General features: G+C 38.1%; 1 protein-coding gene across 1 annotated transcript; it reads right to left on the bottom strand.

Moving 5' to 3' along the window:
* Positions 1-617: 617 nt before the first annotated feature.
* On the bottom strand, positions 618-21,286 carry UTP15 (UTP15 small subunit processome component). Its single transcript, XM_081520854.1, has 13 exons — positions 21,120-21,286; positions 15,992-16,161; positions 14,931-15,023; positions 14,656-14,840; positions 13,357-13,535; positions 12,771-12,896; positions 11,250-11,385; positions 9,586-9,670; positions 8,070-8,219; positions 7,238-7,339; positions 3,840-3,973; positions 3,610-3,668; positions 618-3,149 (listed from the first exon to the last, which is right to left on the bottom strand). Exons 2-13 carry the CDS (start codon positions 16,079-16,081, stop codon positions 2,929-2,931), a joined length of 1,560 nt encoding a protein of 519 aa, XP_081376980.1. The 5' UTR covers positions 16,082-16,161; positions 21,120-21,286; the 3' UTR covers positions 618-2,928.
* Positions 21,287-21,431: the final 145 nt, after the last annotated feature.

The raw sequence follows: 21,431 nt of genomic DNA, 5'->3' as shown, positions 1-21,431 counted from the left end.
CAACAATAACAATAGCAAACAACAGAAACATTCTAGGTACTTTAATAGGCATTAACTCACTTAATTCTCACAGCCACTTTCTGTGGTTGTGTCTAATTAACAGATGAAGAAAATGAAATAGAAAGTGGTAAAATAACTTGCCCAAAGTCACATAGTCACACAGCCAGCGAGTGGCTGAGCCAAGATTCAAACTCAGGCAGACAGGCTCCAAAGTATGAGCTCTTGACCTCTCTCACATCCACTCTGTATCCTCTTTTCAAACTTTGGACACCTCTGATCTCCTCCTCCTCCAACTGGTTTCAGTTGGTTACTTTGTTTTTTCCAGTAAAGGAACTCATTAAAGAACTTCCACAAACCACCATCATCACCGCTACACACTTAACTGCATCTGTGTCATATCTCTGTCTTCTTTCCAGAGCAATGCCCAAACTATGCATCCACTGTCTAAGCCAACCCGTCCCTTTGGGCACTCAGACCCGCGCCTCCTCCCAAGGACGCTGATCCAGCCATTGGCATCCCTCTCCTATAAGTATCCATTTCCCCTTCTCTACAAAGGGATTATCCCCACAAGCACACACTGTCATTCCATTCAGAAAATTACTATATTTTAACAATCATTTTAAATGAGGCTTTTAATTAATGGTTGATAGAGCTGATTCAAGTTGAACAGACTAAATTTCTTTAAACAAACTTACTTATACTCCAGAGTCCTTTAAACAACTTAATAGCATTTATACATTGAAGGGATTTGATTTTCTTGTAAATAGCACTTCAAATGCAACAAGTATTTGATGCAACAAGCATCTGACCCAACAAGCAAACTTTCCATCGTTTGTACCTTTTGTAAATAAAGTAAATTAAATATACAGTGAATAAGTTCTATGAAATATTTCAATATTTCTGCAGGTTTAGTAACATCTTAAAATACATTTCAACTAAAATTCACAAATCTAAAAACCTGTTAGGCGTTTTTAGGCATTTTAAGTTGGAAATGAAGGCCAATGTTACACTGTTATATGCCAATTACAAATAGTACTTCAAATACCAAAGACTATAGTTTGTCCCAAACTTTAAAAACTATTCATGAACTCAACACTGAACTATTGATAGCTATGAGAATTGTGTCCTACCCTTTTTGAAAATTTATAATTATTACATATCTCATCTAAAAAATGGCAGCACTCTGGTGAAGCTGTGTTAAAGGGAATGAGTGGTTTTGGCCCCAGCGAGCAGGCCAGTTCACAGTGCTGGGATGAGGAACTCAAGCTTGGGGAATTCAAGGGTGAATTCAATGATAAATGAGAATACCAACCCTGGATGGTTGTGGTAAGAATCAGATCAAATAATGTATTAGAAAACTCCTATCAAAAAACTCGTCTTCTTCCAAAAAAACTAGCTTTTTTGAAAGAACCTCAACCTTTCAGCTTTACTAGTATCCCATTTATCAGCGTATTTAAGAAATTAAAAAAAAACTTATAAATGAACACTTCTTAACATAAAGACACAGCTTCTGATCTTGACTAATCTCATAATTACTCAAGGAAGCAAATTCTTGGTTTCTTATAAGCCACTGGGCTTCATAATGGCTTAAATCAATTCATGAAGGGAAAACCAGACTCTCTGAGCATACATCCTTATCAGAACATAGGAATATTTCTTTCTGCTTTAAAAATACACATATAAATTCACAGAACTGAATGTGAATTTAAGAGGAGATTGCAATTACAAAATCTTCCTTTAATTAAGGATTCTTCTAGCCTAAGACATATTTCCTTATAGATAGTTAACTACTTCAGGAACGGGGGGAAGGTGGAAAAGGGACCAAGTGTAAAATCAGTGTGCTAGAAATCAGTAGTCAGTGACTATCCATCAGGAATTGATACATCCCAGAAAGTCAAGAAGAAAATAAGAATCTCTTTATAAAAAATGTGATTTACGTTGAACTTAAAAAAATAAAAAACACAAGGAGTTCTGAAACACAAAATGATGTTAAGAATAGAGGAGAGAAAAATAACCTAAATACAGGCCAAAGAAAATGGTTTTCAGAGGTAGGTAGCAGCAAGATAAGCTCCAAATATACGTATAAAAAAGGCTGAAAGGCCTTTGGTCACAAGAGAAATGGCAAATTTTATCATTCCCCTGACCTGAAAGAAGCTGAAAAGCTGGCAGAAAGGCTGCATACTGAGGGGAAGAGGAAAAATATGGTCCCGGAGGCTTACCTGCAGGCCCTGTTCTGAGCAGCACAGTCAAGATTACGGGAAGAAAAAGAAAACACAGGCTGGTGAGCACAATTTCTAAATATCATATCTGCCTCATCACAGTCTCTGAATACAGGTCAAGCTTGTGTCAAGTATTTGGAGTTGGCCACTGATCTACCACACTGGGAACAGATACAGTCCAACTACCAGCTGAGGTGGAACTTGTGACCTGGGACAAATGACGACAGCAAGGAAAGGGAGCACATTCAGCTGAAGCCTGGGACCCCCAAGTGCACTGATTGGAGGATTTACTGGTTGTTGCCATTTGTTTTCTTGTTTTTTCATGATAGAAGGAAAAAATAAAGCTCTGTTCCTTTGGCAGGATTCTTAAGTCAAAACCCTCTCCAGAGTTCTGAATGTCTCCTCAAATGTTGAAACAGAACTCAGCTATATTAAAATTAATGTCGACCTGTCCAAGATGGACATACACTATGACCAAAACTGAGATCTCTTCCAGCTGAAGATGCCATGAAATAATCCAAAATACAACATGGAAAACCATGTTTAAAAACAGTTTCTTATTTTCCAAGCATAGTTATTCCAGTCTCTTCTATAAAATTGCTTCTGCAAATAGATTTTTTTAATGTATCAAAGAGATTCTCTTCTCAATAGTTAATAGCATCAAATCTATTCCATGTTAGGAGTTCTTATGTTTCCTATTAAGCAGACACTATGACTCAATCTTATTGTTCTCTAGAAATCCATCAGATGTATTATGCTGCAACACAGAAGTGCTTTCTTTCCTTGTCATGGTAGCAAAAAGCATATCCATCATCCCCAAGGTTTCCAGTAGTTCTCTTTGGTAATCAATCTCTTTTTCTACAAGTCCTTGAAGTATCAAAAACTTTTTATCAACTACAGGTGACTGACCAATCACAGGTAGATATATATCTAGAAAGAGAGGAAACATTAACTATAAACATCTTTCTAAACAAAATATGAACGGCAGAATTTAGAAAAAGTTCAAAAATATTAAATATAAAAGACACCGAAAAATCTGTACTTGTACAATTTATGTTTTACATAAACAATCCATATGAATAAATGTATTTCAGAGAGAAATAATTAATTCTGACTTATTTTTCATTTTCTCATTAAAAATTAGTCATGGTCATTGTAGGTATTTAAAGAAAAAAACTTTTTAAATTATAATAACCCTAGTGCCAGCAATTGAAAGCCAATCCATTGTCAACATTTTACTCTATTTTAAAATGCACTGATGTACTATTACTGTTTTCTCCATGAACTCTTTACTGGAGACTTGATAAAGACAGCATATTTCAATCTATTTGATTTCATCATCTGACACCTCTACTTCTTCAAGCATGCTAGAATTTTAGCAACTACTTACCAATAATTATTTCAGCAGCATTAATCAAAACAGGGGCAAATCTTGGCTGAGACAGATTCCTACGAAGCAAAAATTCTGTTTACTGAAACCTGCAAACTTTAAAAAAATCCTTACAACAGATTTACTAAATAAACTGTTCTGTCAGTTCTCTACAAAGCTCAAACTAAAAGTACATTTGCAGATAAAATTTCAGATGCAAAATACATGCATTTCAGAGATATAAAACATACCTTATCAAAAAATTAAGAACACGACTGATTTCCTTTTCATCTCGACCTGCGAGGGCATTTGCAAGGACTCCTCTTCGATTCAGCTCCTTTATGATGGAAACTGTAATCTCGGGTGTCTTTAGTGTACAAGTGGGCTAGAAAGGTTTTCAGAGTCAACGTGAGCAGCACAAGAAAAGAATAACAGTCTTAGTACTCACTAAATCTGGTCATTTTCCTTCCCCGTTTTGAGTCATTGCAAGAAATAAAATAATTCTTTTAAAAATAAACTCAAATGTTATACGGCAGCCTGGACAGGAGGGGAGCTTGGGAAAGAATGGATACATTTACAGCTGAATGAATACAGGAACAGTTGAGTCCCTTCATTGTCTACCTGAAACTATCACAACACTGTTACCTGGCTATACTCCAATACAAAATAAAAAGTTTAAAATAAAAGAAAAATTTTTTAAGCTCCAGAATTCCCTGGTGGCCCTGTGGTTAAGAATTTGCATGCCATGAAAATGAGTATACTACCCAAAGCAATCTATAGATTCAATGCAATCCCTATCAAGCTACCAATGGTATTTTTCACAGAACTAAAATAAATCATTTCACAATTTGTATGGAAATAGAAGAAACCTCGAATAGCCAAAGCAATCTTGAGGAAGAAGAATGGAACTGGAGGAATCAACCTGCCTGACTTCAGGCTCTACTACAAAGCCACAGTCATCAAGACAGTATGGTACTGGCACAAAGATAGAAATATAGATCAATGCAACAAAATAGAAAGCCCAGAGATAAACCCACGCACCTATGGACACCTTATCTTCGACAAAGGAGGCAAGAATATACAATGGAGAAAAGACAATCTCTTTAACAAGTGGTGCTGGGGAAACTGGTCAACCACCTGTAAAAGAATGAAACTAGAACACTTCCTAACACCATATACAAAAATAAACTCAAAATGGATTAAAGATCTAAACGTAAGACCAGAAACTATAAAACTCCTAGAGGAAAACATAGGCAAAACACTCTCTGACATAAATCACAGCAGGATCCTCCATGACACACCTCCCAGAATATTGGAAATAAAAGCAAAAATAAACAAATGGGACCTAATTAAACTTAAAAGCTTTTGCACAACAAAGGAAACTACAAGCAAGGTGAAAAGACAGCCTTCAGAATGGGAGAAAATAATAGCAAACGAAGCAACAGACAAACAATTAATCTCAAAAATATACAAGCAACTCCTGCAGCTGAATTCCAGAAAAATAAACGACCCAATCAAAAAATGGGCCAAAGAACTAAACAGACATTTCCGCAAAGAAGACATACAGATGGCTAACAAACACATGAAAAGATGCTCAACATCACTCATTATTAGAGAAATGCAAATCAAAACCACAATGAGGTACCATTTCACACCAGTCAGAATGGCTGCTATCCAAAAGTCTACAAGCAATAAATGCTGGAGAGGGTGTGGAGAAAAGGGAACCCTCTTACACTGTTGGTGGGAATGCCAACTAGTACAGCCACTATGGAGAACAGTGTGGAGATTCCTTAAAAAACTGGAAATAGAACTGCCATATGACCCAGCAATCCCACTGCTGGGCAAACACACCGAGGAAACCAGAATTGAAAGAGACACGTGTACCCCAATGTTCATCGCAGCACTGTTTACAATAGCCAGGACATGGAAGCAACCTAGATGTCCATCAGCAGACGAATGGATAAGGAAGCTGTGGTACATATACACAATGGAATATTACTCAGCCATTAAAAAAATACATTTGAATCGGTTCTATTGAGATGGATGAAACTGGAGCCCATTATACAGAGTGAAGTAAGCCAGAAAGAAAAACACCAATACAGTATATTAATGCATATATATGGAATTTGAAAGATGGTAACGATAATCCTATATGTGAGACAGAATAAGAGACACAGATGCATAGAACAGTCTTATGGACTCTGAGGGAGAAGGTGAGGGTGGGACGTTCTGGGACAATAGCATTGAAACATGTATATTATCATATGTGAAACAGAACACAATTCCATGTTTGATGCATGAGACAAATGCTCAGGGTTGGGGCAATGGGATGACCCAGAGGGATGGGATGGGGAGGGAGGTGGGAGGGGGGTCCAGGAAGGGGAACACATGTAAACCCATGGCTGATTCATGTCAATGTATGGCAAAAACGACTACAATATTGTAAAGTAATTAGCCCCCAACTAAATAAATAAATTTATTAAAAAAAAAAAAAAGAATTTGCCTGCCAGTGTAGGGAATTCGGATTCAATCCCTGGTCTGGGATGATTTCACATGCCACAGGGCAACTAAGCCCATGCGCTGCACCTACTGAAGCCCAGCACTTTCGAGTTCATCAATTCAGTTCAGTAGCTCAGTTGTGTCCAACTTTTTGCAACCCCATGGACTGTAGCACATTAGGCTTCCCTGTCCATTACCATCTCTGGGAACTTGCTCAAACTCATGTCCATCAAGTCAGTGATGCCATCCAACCAATTCATCCTCTGTCGCCTCCTTCTCCCACCTCCAATCTTTCCCAGCATCAGGGTCTTTTTAAATGAGTTAGTTCTTCGCATCAGGTGGCCAAATTATTAGAGTTTCAGCTTCAGCATCAGTCCTTCCAATAAATATTCAGGACTGATTTCCTTTAGGACTGACTGGATGGATCTCCTTGAAGTCCAAGGGACTCTCAAGAGTCTTCTCCAACACCACAGTTCAAAAGCATAAATTCTTTGGCGCTCAGCTTTCTTTATGGTTCAACTCTCACATCCATACATGACTACTGGAGAAACCATAGCTTTGACTATACAGACCTTTGTCTGCAAAGTAATGTCTCTGCTTTTTAATATGCTGTCTAGGTTGGTCATAGCTTTTCTTCCAAGAAGCAAGTGTCTTTTCATTTCATGGTTGCAGTCACTATCTGCAGTGATTTTGGAGCCCAAGAAAATAACGTCTGTCACTGTTTCTACTGTTTCCCCACCTATTTGCCGTGAAGTGATCGGACTGGATACCACCCAGTTTGGAACTGACTGGTTCCAAGTTGGGAAAGAAGTACGTCAAGGCTACAGTCCATGCTCCACAACAAAAGAAGCCACCAGGAGACTCCTGTGAACCGTTAACTAGAGAGAAGACCTCACTTGTCACAACTAAAGAAAGCCCACACAGCAACGAAGACCCAGTGCAGCTAAAAATAAATTTAGAAAATTAAAACTAATGTCCTTGTAGGTTCATCAGTTGCAACAAATGTACCCCACAGGCTATGCATGTGTGGGGCAGATGGTAGATGGGAAAGCTCTGTACCTTCCCCTCAATTATGCTGTGAACCTAAAAATGCTCTAAAAAAAAAAGTCTTTATAAAAAAAAAAAAATCGCACACACTTTACTCACTCACCTCAAGGACTCTGTCAAGTGCCTTAGAGATCCGGAAGTTTTTCAGATCCCTGTCATACAATTCTAAGTGTTTCTTTGATGGTCTGTTGATCAAAATGTCATCCTGCATTGAAAAGCAAATTTCCAAAGAAAAATCAATATCCAAATAGAGTTTCATTCAAAATAATCATAGTTCCACAGTGTCCTCGAACTCTATCATAAATAAGGGTCATTAAGCCCATGAAGTCAATCAAATAAAAAGGGAACAATCTGCCACATCACCATGTTCTTAGTGTCCTGTGATTTTAACTTAGGATCCATACACAACATCTCCATCCTGGGCAGACACTGCTCACTGCAATTCTCTTTACATAACAAGCAGTGACTGAGCAGAAAGAGAAAACAAGAATCTGAGCAACCACCTAGTCCCAGTAAAGAAATCCTGGATCAATCACAACTTCTTTGTATCTCCATCTTCTCAGATGTCAAATGGAGATATTAATGGCTCTACTCTTTTTCACAGTTATTTAGATGATCAAACCAGACAGTGTATGAAAGACATTGTTCTGAGCACAATAACGTTGCTATGATTCAGGGCATTAAGAAGTAGCATTAGATAGTTTCTTCAACAAATGGTTTTGGGAAAACTGGACAGTTACATCCCCATTACTTATTAATTTAATGTCCCCAATCTAGCAATCTGGAGATAAATACAAAGTAGAGAAAAGTAAAATAAAGCTAAAAATGAAGCTAACTGCCAGGTGAACTACACTTTTTCAGTAATGTGCAGGGATGAAGCTGGCCACTCTTAACAAGTTTCATCTTTAAAAAATATATATGAAACAAACAAATACCTGTTGTTTCATATAATTTTTTCCCTTAATAAAAGTTCGATATGCAGGCCTTCTTCTCCTGGGCACAGAATCCTTCTTTGCTTCAGACTTCCGATGTTTCACACTTAGTATTCCATTGGTCATTCCTACAACTATTGTCTCATCTTCATGCTAAAAGCAATTAGAAAAGTAAGTAAGTGTATTAGGAACTCATAATTCATCTTGCTGTTTCTTCCAAATACCATTTATAACGTGCTTGCCACTTGTCCATACTTTCATCAAGAGTTCTATTAGGATACCTATTCTCTGCCTAACAGTGACTGACCTATGTGAAAAGTTAAAGTAACATCATTTTTATTCCTCCAAGATACTACTTTTTGACAGCATCTGCTGGAGAAGGGATAGGATACCCACTCCAGTATTCTCGGGCTTCCCTTGTGGCTCAGCTGGTAAAGAATCCACCTGCAATAAGGAAGACCTGGGTTCAATCCCTGGGTTGGGAAGACCCCCTGGAGAAGGGAAAGGCTACCACTGCAGTATTCTGGCCCGGAGAATTCCATGGACTGTATAGTCCATGGGGTCTAAAAGAGTCAGACACCACTGACAAATTTTCACTTTTTTAATTACACTTGGAAATGATCACTGCCAGTTTGTATAATAATACACAGTTAATAACATCTTGGGAAATATTTCCAAAATAATTTTTCCCCATACCCTCTTTCTAGAAAAAGAATGATGTGGTGGCATGCGTGTGTGCATCCGTATTAAGTTGCTTTAGTCGTGTCCAACTCTTTTGTGACCCTGTGGACTGTAGCCCACCAGACTCCTCTGTCCACAGGATTCTCCTGCCAAGAATACTGGAGTGGGTGGCCGTGCCCTCCTCCCAGGGATCTTCCCGACCCAGGGACTGAACCCGCGTCTCCTACATCTCCTGCACTGGCGGGTGCGTTCTTTCCCACGAGTGCCACCAGGGAAGCCCCCGTGGCAGCACGACTTTCCAAAATCTTGTCAAAAAAACATTTTATAACTTCTTTTCCACTCCTCATTCAGATTTCTATATAAGGTGTTCAAATCTATTCCTCCTCCTCAATAGCTCATGAAACGTGACACTAAACACTCCAGAAAGAGCAGTTAACAAAGAAAAGGAGACATTTCATTTTGTGGCCCTTTGTCTCCGCCCCTCTTTTTTTGGCTTAGAGAGCCAACCTGCCTTTTTGGAGTGCTTAACCCTTGAGTTAAATGTGTTGAAGAGAGATTTATCCACTTTCCAGGTCCTGCCGTTAGTGTTAACAATGCCTACACAACACTATAGTTAGTTAGAGTTATGCAATGAGTGGGACCTAAATCTGAATTCATGCTTAGTTATTGAGACAACTCATATATTCCAGCAATTGTCTTATCCCAATTATCTAATGTGACAAGAAGAAAATAATACTTATTCAAATACAAAGATAAACCCTAATACTTCATGTTAGTTTCATTTAACAGGCAAGGTTAGTCAAAATTAAAAAAAAAAAAAAGAGCTAAAAGTACTTACTGCAAGTGCAAGACTCAAAATTGAAGCTGTATAATCAAAACTGTGGACTACTTTGTAGGAAGCTGTGCTATATACTTTCACCTTCCTAAGCAAAACAGAAAAAAAGAGCTTTGTCACAAAGCATCTTGGAAATGAGCATAAAAATTACTATTTTTTAAAATTCAATATGTGCATATTAAAACATACAACAATGAAGAAAAATGATTAGTAATATTAGTTACAAAGTAATTTATCACTGAATCTCTTTTAAAAATGAACTGTTTTTTATTGTTTGCATAAAGACTTCAACCAGCCACCAGAAGGATAGACCACTGTCTCCTGAAGATGAAACTAGAAACTAAAGAAAAAGCATCAAAGACCATCGAAGTCAAAAGAGTAGGCTTTCTCAGCTTCACTCATCATCACTGACATTGTGGGCAGGGCAATTCTTTGTAATGGTGGCTGTCCGGTGCACTGCAGGATGCTCAGCAGCATCCTGACCTCGTCTCCCCAAACACCACGAACACTCCAGCCCCAGGTTGCGACAGTAACCGAAAATGTCCGCAGATAGTGCTGAACAGCCTGAGGGACAAAAGTCTCTCTGGGCTGAAAACTACTACAAATAGAGCTGACTTCCCAACAGCTTCTGAAGGACACGTCTAAAACCAAGTCCCAAACTGCCCAGTAATACCACTGCAGGGAATCTGCTTTATATTTACATAGTAAGTTCCTCTGTATCAGAAGTATTTTCTCGCTTTTAAAACATGTATACTTTTTAATAAATACGCTGAAAAACCAAGGCTTTATATAACAGTGAAAAATGAAATATGGAAATAAAAGGAGCAACAGCAGATAAATGAAAGTAAATTCTAGAACTAGGTCATCACTCTAGCCACATGTGGCTAATGAGCACTAAAAATGTGGGCAGTGAAAAAGAAGTGAATTTATTTTACTTAATTTTAAAATTGAGGCAGTATAAAAATATTTTTCTATTAAATACAACTATATTTTACTTTAATCATAAAGTATTATTATTGTATCATCGAGCATATATATGAGGCTGAACTTGTTTCTGGTCTATCATTAAAAATTTTATGCTGATTACTTACTAAAAGAATATTTTAGAGTAAATATATTATTAAATTAATTTTACCTTTTAAACATGGCTGGCAAAACTGAAAATTATATCTGTAACTCACACTGTGTTTCTGTTGTACAGCACTATTCTAGAACAGTAACTAATGAAACACTAATACCTACTGAAAATAGTAATATTTAGAAACACGTAATTTCTATACATTAACACATAGAAATTTTTACATGAAGTTTTAAATTTTAAAGAATATAAGCTAGAATATATATATACATACTCATAAATATTTCAAAATATACAATAATGATTTTAAAAGAAAACTATAGAATAACAAATTATTTTAAAAGAATATTCAAATGACTCAATAAATTCCTGAAGTATATAAATTTTAGCAAAAAATTACATCAAGGGAGAAAATAAGTTTGCTATGTATAAATGAAAGGTCAAAACTATTTTCAACTCAACAGATTTTTTCATGGAAATCATTTGGCAGCATATTAATGCTATTACAAGTTGTGCAGAAATAACATTTCTTCAAGCAGTAAACATATTCACATTAAGAATGATTAAGAAAGAAAATTAAAATGCTAACCTATCCAGTGAGCCAGAGAGTAACCTCTGTCCAGAGCTGCTGAGACATAAACATGTCACAGTTTTATGATGATTTTTCAAAGACACCAGCAACTGTCCTCCTTTTAGCATGTCCCAGACTTTAACATACCGACCTCCTATAAAAAGAAATAATCATTAATTTAATTTGGAAAACAGCTAAAAAGCACCATAAAATCAATCTTCAAAGGAATTTTGTACAAAAATGGGAAAGAATAACAAAGATATCGTTTCCTAAAAATTCTGTGAATCCCAACAAAACTGAAAAACTTCTCTATAACTTTTACTATAAGAACTGGAAGCATTCTTAAAAGCAATTTAATCCAATGGTTTAAAAAGAAATTTTTCAATATGGCATCTTTTCTTTCAATGAAGTATTAAGCAAAAGTTTAGCAGGTAAAACAGAAAAAGAGGCTGGGGAGCTAGGGGTGGGTGGGGACAAAGCTCTTACCCATCCTGACTGTGAAAAAGGGCCTGGAACCCAATTATCAGTCCCTGTCTCCCCACATGCAGCAGCTCATGAAAGAGACCAAAGTTTGAAACCACTGACCTCGTCCAGTGGTCAGAGATAGACTCTTATTTTCAAGGTCTATCTATATTGGTTAAGGGATTGCCCAAGGTCACACAATCAGTGACAGATGGAGATCAGCATACAGACATCCGTTCTCTCTGTTCAACTTGTATGTACTTCCATTTCTCAAAATAACAGCATGAAAAATAGAAACTCTGACAATATTATCAACTTATTTTGAAATCAAATAGGTACTGGGGAAAAGTATAAAATGGGATAACTTCTATTTGGATTTTAGAATTAAGCAAAAAAACAAAGCAAAGCTATACACTACCTATGTATTCTTCTAATACCAACAAACGAATTTTGACTTAACAAATGAAAAAAGCTGATTTACTACTTCCATTATAAATCTGAAAATGCACTATGAACAATAATGAAAAAAATACCTCAGTTTCAACTTGACAAAAAATACACTGAGGCCACCCTGAGTCCACGTTATCGCCTCCTCCAGCACTATCAGCTCTCTGCTGGGTAAGGCCATTTCAGTCAAGAGTCACATAAAAAGAGAGAAGCCTAATTCTAGATCTGAAAGAACCTGTGTTTTCAAACGCAGCTACAGATCTCGTATGTAGGAACAACAGCAGGAGTCTGACCTGGATTTCTGGGTAAGTACACAACAGGCTCTCAAATTCTCAGATTGCTGATTTGCTACTTACCACTTTTTCTCAGACAAATTACTTAAAACTTTGTCTTTATTTTGTAAAACAGAGAAAACTATCTTTTAAGCACATCTAGGGGACTGGAGATAATAAGTTTATAAAAGCACAGTGCCTGGCTCATAGTAGGTACTCAGTAAATAAAAACTGCTTGCCTATCCCACTTACCAACTGTCTGAGCAAAAAACTAAATGTGCAACTCAAGTGCACACTGACAAAGAAATACCTGACTCGAGACAAACAATATTGGTGAAACAATTTTTAAAAGAAATACCTGCTGATACCAGAAGACCTCCAGAGGGAAAAAGCAGGACACTCTCCACTGGCTGTCCATGCTCAACAGAGATAACACTCTGGTTTGTTCGTGCATCAAACATCTTCACAGTATGATCATATGACCCTAAAACAAAAATGTGTGTGTGTGTGCATATTCAAATAAAACTTTTAAAAGGAGAAAAGGCTTAGATGAAATTTTAAAAAGACATATGTATACTCAAGAAGATACAGTACTTCTAAACCCTCTGTTACCACTGTCTGTTTCTGAAACACTAACCTCCATGGAAGCTTAAACTACTCCTACCTTCAGACGACTGAGTCATCTGGGAGTCTTACACAGACACCCATGAAGACTGAACTGCATTACCTCTGCTTCCTGACCATTGGGGAATCTCTGAAAACCAGAGAACGATGTTTCAAACCACATGTGGAGGACAATTAAGAACAATCCCCCAAAGAAGAAAAGGAAAATAAAACAACAGGATAAACACATACATATTGCTTTGAAAAAGAATCCCAAAGCAACATCCAAGTATATCGATTAAATTACCAACTTCAAGAGGGAAGAAAAAGATTTCACTAACCTGTGACAAAGAGATCTGGGTTCAGTTTGCTAGCACATCCACACCTCACATAATCAGAATGTTCTTTGAATGTCAGAATTTCTTTGGAGTTTGGAATATCCCATAATTTAACTGTATAATCATCAGCCCCAGAAACCACATGATATTTGTCAGCTGTAAAATCCACTGAATGAACTGCTCTGAAAAATCAAGAATCAATATATCAAAAAGCAAGAAAAAATTATTTCTGGTATCTTCTAACATCCGAAATAACAAGAAAAGCAGCTCATTTTCAGTAAGTAATTGTAGAGAGAAATCATGAGAGAAAAAGAAAATCTTAAAAATCTTTAAAACAGATGTTAATCCTCAAGCCAATTTAAAATGTATATATCCCTGTTACTACGAAGTTAATAAAAATACTGAACAACAGCCTTAAAATTTTATTTTCTAATATGTTAACATTTCTACTTTGCTGCTCAGTGGAAAGTTAAATGTTCTAAATGTTCGCACAAAGGTACTTTAATTTAAAAAATTTAAAAATGGGTAGTTCTTAAAAAGTTCTAAGGAGACTTGCTACTAAGCAGGATCATATTCCATGAATTTGCTATATTTAAAATGTTTCACTGATGAACTAAGACTAGCTTGATAATACACTATAAAAAACACTTTTGAGATTTAAAATCAACAGTACATTTCAGCAATGACATTGGTAATCCTGAAACAAAGTTATAAAACTGCCTTTGGCTGTTTAATTTATAAAGAAGCAAAACACCAAATACAAGTAGAAAAAAAATCCCACCTTCCAACTTGATTTCAAAAAACAAACTCCAATATAATCCAGGCCTCCTGGGTTCTCCGTGACAGTTGTGAGGTTGCCTTCAGAACCTCAATGGGGTCACAAAACTCACTGAGAAGTTAATGAAAGCTATAGGACGTCTACATAGAGAAATACACATTTCCTAAAATGTCACAAAATATTCTAGAGAGTTCATGAGCCCCATTAAACTGGACCATAGGACTGAACCAAGTTATGCACTCTGTCTTAGAACAACCAGGAAATAAAGTCCAAAATGGTACATAATCTTTACAGAACTCTGTTTCTTTCAAAGCCTGTCAAACCAATAGAACTTACAACAAAACAAAAGGACAGAAACCAACTATCTGTAACTGTATGGTGACAGATATTAATCAGTTTATTGTGATGATCATTACACAATATATACAAATACCGAATCATTATGTTATACACCTGAAACTAATAGAATGTATGCTAATTATACTTCAATAAAAATAATAAACAAAACAACAACTGTCTCTTACTTAGTATGGCCTTCAAACTGCCTGAGGGGAGCCCTCCCGCTTATATCAAAAAGCTGAACACCACCATCTTCACTGCCAGCCACAAGCAGTCTACCATCCTGTCGAAAAGTAGCACAGTATGCTGTGTCTTTAAATCGTGAAAAGGTTTTTATAGGTTCTTGGGAGTATCGGCCATAAATGTGAATCTACAACAAGATAAAAAACATAGTATTTTACTAGATGGCTCAAGAACAGCAGCAAATATAAACTACGTAAAGGAAAAATATTACATTTACCCTTGAAGAAGCTGTGACTGCATAGTTATATGGAGGCTGGGGAGAAAAGTCTACTTTTGACACTGCACCAAACTCCTTGATCTGAACAGGCGTCTTAATGAAAAATAATAGAGAGTATTAACAGAGTTACAACCATGCAGGCTACTTTGTACCTTGCCTTTTTTTCACTGACTAACACATCCTAGCTAACTTTTCATATGAGCAATAGCTTTACCACTCATTATATCATAATTTACTTTACCAGTCTACTACTAACAATCAGGTTTTTCTGAGATTTCTAATATTACAAATAATACTTCAATGAGCATCTTTACACATAAGGATAACATACACAAATTTTGGAGAGTATATTCACTGATTAAGCTCCAAGCTGTGTAATTTACAAGACCACAAGTTATTTTTATTGTAAGAGATAATGCCAGAATTGCTCTCTGGAAAGTTTGCGCCAATTTTCCCCACCTCAAGCAGCAATGATGATCAAAACTTTTCATTTGTGCCAACATAATACATGAAACGGTATCTAAATTATTATCCAATTATTGTTTTAATTTGCATTTATTCAATTATGAGTGAAGTTGGAGCTCTTTTAATATATTTATTGGCTACTTAAATTTCTTTTTCTATAAGCTTCCCAATTCCAACCTTTTTCCATTTTTCTATTAAGTCAATCATCTTTTTTATAAAGAAAAATCATTTAATTAGCCTTTTCAGATAGCACAGAATTCATTTTACATCTCTTCCTCCTGAGATTAAGAAAAAAAATTTTTAAAAAACCTTCTTTCATGAGATTCACGTTCTAAAATTTAATTCACTTGCACTGATTAATCATCTATTCTGTGTTAGATACCTGTATTATTAAACTGATTAAGGAATATGGATTTTTATATAACTCCAAGAAAAAAAAAAATCAGACATCAAATTTTCCACCCAAACTATAAGCTGCTGACAGATTCTTTTTAGTTATTAATTCTTTACTAGCATATCCAAAGTATAACAAATGCTGGAGAAATTGGCATTAAATGCAAAACAGCCCCCCCCCCCTTAATTTTGTCTATACTTACCTTATAGTTGTTCCAGTACAGTGTATCTTGGGTGATTTTTTCACCAAGTATAGGATATGTCTGGATTGCTACAGGCTTATAACCAGCCATACTTTCATATAATTGCACTGTTATCCAGGGGTAACTAGTTCGAAACTGGTGTTAGAAATAATTAAAGTGATGCCTTATGTCTGAAAAAGAAAATATTTTATATACACATTACTACTATTCATAAACCTATATATCATTATTATTCTCACTCTGTGTCTTTTCCAAAGGTTGTGTGATAGCTTATAGATTAGTGATCAGTAACCATTTAATCTTAATACAGAAGAGACAATCTAAAGGAAGCAAGAAGAAAACAGATAGGGCTACCATAGTGTACTATCTGCTCAGTTATATGCAGACTCTACAAACAAATGTTCCCACACCTAACTGACCAATTTACAACACTTGGGAATAAATCTGGCTCAGCCATCCAGTTGCCAAAGCAAAGAGAAACACACTGGCTTGGAACATTCATTTATTGACAACAGAAAATGTTAACATGAAACTGCAAATACAAATGCTTCCTAAAATTAAACTTAAAACAACAATTAATCTATAAGTACACAGTCTAGGGACCTGGGGCTTCCCTGGTGGCTCAGAGGGTAAAGCGTCTGCCTACAATGCGGGAGACCCAGGTTCGATCCCTGGGTCGGGAAGATCCCATGGAGAAGGAAATGGCAACCCACTCCAGTATTCTTGCCTGGAAAATCCCATGGACAGAGAAGCCTGGTAGACCACAGTCCTTGGGGTCGCAAAGAGTCGGACACGACTGAGCGACTTCACCTCACTAGGGACCTGACTTCCTGAAAGCCTAAAACTGCCAAGAAGAAAGCAGAGCTGATATTGCAATGTAGAAGAATAAAATTAAAGTTAAAAGCTTAAGCCAGAAAGAAAAACAACAATACAGTATACTAATGCATATATATGGAATTTGAAAGATGGTAACGATAACCCTATATGCGAGACAGAATAAGAGACACAGATGCATGGAACAATTTTACGGACTCTGAGGGAGAAGGTGAGGGTGGGACGTTCTGGGAGAATAGCATTGAAACATGTATATTATCATATGTGAAACAGAACACCATTCCATGTTCGATGCATGTGACAAGGGCTCAGGGCCGGGGCAATGGGATGATCCAGAAGGATGGGATGGGGAGGGAGGTGGGTGGGGGGTCCAGGAAGGGGAACACATGTAAACCCATGGCTGACTCATGTCAATGTATGGCAAAAACTATTACAATATTGTAAAGTAATTAGCCCCCAACTAAAATAAATAAATTTATTAAAAAAAAAATAAAATAAAATAAAGTTAAAAGCTTAAAATAAAAAGCTAATATTCTGATATAGAAGATTAAAATTAAGTTAGTTGATTTTAAAAGGCTTAAACATAAGAAAGAAAACAAAAAACAATTCTGAAATGAAATTCTAAATTAAAGTGACAGAATAAAGATTAAAGCTTTTATAATTCCACATTTGTTTTATTAAATCTAAGGTTTAAGAAATAACTTTTCACAACATGAAGAGTGTTTCTTTGCATAAACTTCTTCACATACCACAGGATCTTTACCTTTACCTAAATGTTTTTTAATGTTGTGCTGGTTTCTGCCATATGACAACTAAAACTTTTAACTGACATGTAACTAAGCTGAAATGCCTTTCCAGAACCATTTAGTTGCAACAGGGGAATGATTCAGTGGAGCAACTCATCTATTCTCAAAAGTCTGAAAACACTGTATCAGTAACCAAAATACACAGGTGCAACATATTTTAAAGGCTTTGATGAAACATGGCAATCCATGATTTAAAAAAGGGAAACTTTTCTGTTCACTGAAGTACCTACAAAGTAACACACTGTTTTAGGCACTGGGGTGCAATGCTGCAGTGAAACAGACATGGTCAGTGCCTTCATATACTCTGAGACTGTTCATTTCAGCTGGTAATTGGCACCAGCTAGGAATCTGGAATCAGTCTTAACTTATTGTTCCTTCTCACTTCTAACATATAATGTTTAGCAAGAGCTGCTGATTTTACCTTCCAAATCTTTCTAAACTCCATAATGTCCACACCACCTAGTTCAGTTCAGTTCAGTTCAGTCGCTCAGTCGTGTCCGACTCTTTTCGACCCCATGAATCGCAGCACACCAGGCCTCCCTGTCCATCACCAACTCCTAGAGTTTACCCAAACCCATGTCCATCGAGTCAGTGATGCCATCCAACCATCTCATCCTCTGTCATCCCCTTCTCCTCCTGCCCCCAATCCTTCCCAGCATTAGGGTCTTTTCCAATGAGTCAACTCTTTGCATGAGGTGGCCAAAGTATTGGAGTTTCAGCTTCAACATCACCACCTAGTTAGACTGCTCTAATTCACATCTTCTCAACTACTGAAATAGTGCAATCTAAGGTCTCCCTGACTCTCTTGTCTGTCTTCCAAATAGCCGTCCGACTTACCGAACTACCATGCAAATCTAGCTTTTGCTACAAAGCCCAAAACTGCCCAGAAAAGAAGGTGCAAGCTCCTTCCAACAGAATGAAGGCCCTCTGTAATCTTGCCCTTGCTTATCTTTCCAGCTTCACTTCTTTTTACTCACTTAACACACCATGCTCTTTCTTGTCTTAGTATCTGTTTTCATCTCTCCTCTCTGGCAAGAATGATCTCCTTATACCTACCTCCTATTTATCATTTAAAATTCAAGAATCACATCCTCCAGGAAACCTTTGACCTCCTTAGCTAGGTTAGGGGCTTGTCTTTCACAAACCTACTTAACTGTATTTCCGTCAATTCAAATAATCATATGGCATCATAATGATCTTTTTTCCCCATTAGTCAAAACAATGGTTTTTCTAGTAGTCATGTATGGATGTGAGAGCCGGACCATAAAGAAAGCTGAGAGCCGAAGAATTGATGCTTTTGAACTGTGGTGTTGGAGAAGACTCTTGAGAGTCCCTTGGACTGCAAGGAGATCAAACCAGTCAGTCCTAAAGGAAATCAGTTCTGAATATTCATTGAAAGGACTGATGCTGAAGCTGAAACTCCAATACTCTGGCCACCTGATGGGAAAAACTGACTCACTGGAAAAGAGCCTGATGCTGCACAAGATTGAAGGCAGAAGGAGAAGGGTATGACAGAGGATGAGACGGTTGGATGGCATCACCGACTCGATGGACATTAGTTTGAGCAGGCTCCAGAAGTTGGTGATGGACAGAGAAGCTTGCCATGCTGCAGTCCATGGGGTGCCAAAAAGTCGGACATGACTGAGTGGCCGAACTGCAACTGAACATTTAATGTCTGGAAGACTAAAAACAATTGCTCAATGGGGGCTTCCCTGGCTCAGACAGTAAAGAATCTGCCTGCAATGCAAGAGATGTGGGTTCGATTCCTGGGTCGGGAAGATCCCCTGGAGAAGGGAATGGCTATACCCACTCCAGTGTTTTTGCCTGGAGAATCCCACACACAGAGGAGCCTCGTGGACTACAGTCCATGGAATCGCAAAAAGTCAGACATGACTGAGCAACTAACACTTCAGTTTCAAGGAAGTATTTGTGAAAGGAACAAAAGGAAGTATTGTGTTGGGTTATATGGGAACAAAATTAAAACTATGAGTGGTACGAACACTGCTATAAAGCACAAGTCCACAGAGTTTTTCTGTAAAAGGTCAAAGAATAAATATTTTAGGCTTTGTAGGCCAGCAGGCAAAATGGAGGTTATTATGTAGTTACTTATATACCAAGAAAGAAAAAATTCCTAATTTTTTACTAACAAGCTATCCCCAAATTACTATAAATATGATATTCTGTTTATGAATGAAAGAGACTCTTTGGAGAAGGGGGAGAAAGTTTCATGGACTTCGAATGACGTGTCCTGGCATCAAATAGGGCTTCCCCGGTGGCAAAGTGGTAAAGAACCCGCCTGTTAATTCAGGAGACACAGGAGACTCAGGTTCGATCCCTGGGTTGGGAAGATCTCCTAGAGAAGGGCATGGCAACCCATTCCAGTCTTCTTGCCTGGAGAATCCCCATGGACAGAGGAGCCTGGGGAGCTAACGTTCATAGGGTCGCAGAGAGTGAGACTGAAGCGACTTAGCACATATACATCATGAAACAAATCGCAAACCTTCATCTATAAAAAGCATACTTGGCTCACTGATGACCCCCAGAACAGACAGTGGGCCAGATCTAGCCTGTCTGTGGGCCTTAGCCCCTCACTAGAGCACGGCTGACCCTTGAACAGCACAGTTTTGAATTGTGTGGGTCTGCTTAGAAGCAGATGTTTTTTCAACAGTAAATACCACAGTACTACAGAATTCCGGCTTGCTGAAAGCACAAGCGGACCCGAGGATGTGGAGGAACCCCATACATGGAGAGGCCACTGTGAGTTATCCCTCCCAGGAAGGTCGAGCCCCTAAAGCTGCCTCACCGCAGTGTTCAAGGGTCAACTACACAGGCGATGGAGAACAAAACTCTGCCCTGAAAGAAGTACTTTACAGTGGTTTGCCAGATTAAAGTGAGGAACAGCATCAGAGGCAGGAGAGGGGACAAGACGGTGCAAAAGCACGGATGCAAGAAGTGACGTGAAAATGAACAGGAAGAAAATAATCAGAGAGTGGTAACAGCCTGAAAAAACCGGGACTGAATGAAAACTAGGTACTAGTTCATCACAAGGCAGAATACCAAAAGTATGCTGTAAATGATATACAGAAAACAGAACGCTCAGACGAGACTTTAATTGGCAGGCTACCAGAAACATTCAAAGTGTGCGTTTCAGTTGGGCCTTTCATATAATATTAAAACTAATTAACCACTTAATAAGAGCGAGAACTGCAAACTGAGAGAACCACATAAGCAAAGACAGAGATGGAAATATGCCTACTACTTTGAAAGAGTGTGGATTACTCCACCCTAATAATGGTGGACAGTAGGAGTGGACAGTGACCGCAGAGGAGGAAAATCGCGATCGAAACTAAATGGCGAGGATCCTGAGAGGTTGCTTAAGGAGTTTAGCCACTCCGCGGAGACCGGGAAGCCCCAGGGAAACATGATAGATACCAAGGAAGGCCTGATGTGAGTCTGGGCTACCCTCATTGGGAGCTCCCTTTACCTACCTCCGTGGGCCCGGACGGTCCGCCGAGACACCCCAGCGTCAAGAAGAATTTCTTGGACTCCGCCAGTCCCGTTCCTGGACTGTGCAGGAGAACATGCAGAAGATCACGTGGATACTGTAAGCAACCCCTGAAACACGCCACGAACAGAAGAGCCCGTCGGGTCGCACGAAGGTGACGTCATGGCGCAGGCTCCCGAGACGCAAGCAGCGCGGGTGACGCAGGGGCGGGTCCGGTGGGCGGGGCTATGGTGGTGGAGGAGGCGTGGCCAGAGGGCGAGGCCAAGGCCTGGCGATGGACCCAGAACCGTGGCTG

The sequence above is a fragment of the Giraffa tippelskirchi genome, chromosome 8, assembly GCF_054371585.1.
Source record: "Giraffa tippelskirchi isolate mGirTip1 chromosome 8, T2T-mGirTip1v1.2.pri, whole genome shotgun sequence".
Taxonomy (NCBI): Eukaryota; Metazoa; Chordata; class Mammalia; order Artiodactyla; family Giraffidae; genus Giraffa; species Giraffa tippelskirchi.
Note: the sequence above shows the minus strand (reverse complement) of the source record. Positions and strands in the feature narration are given on the sequence as shown.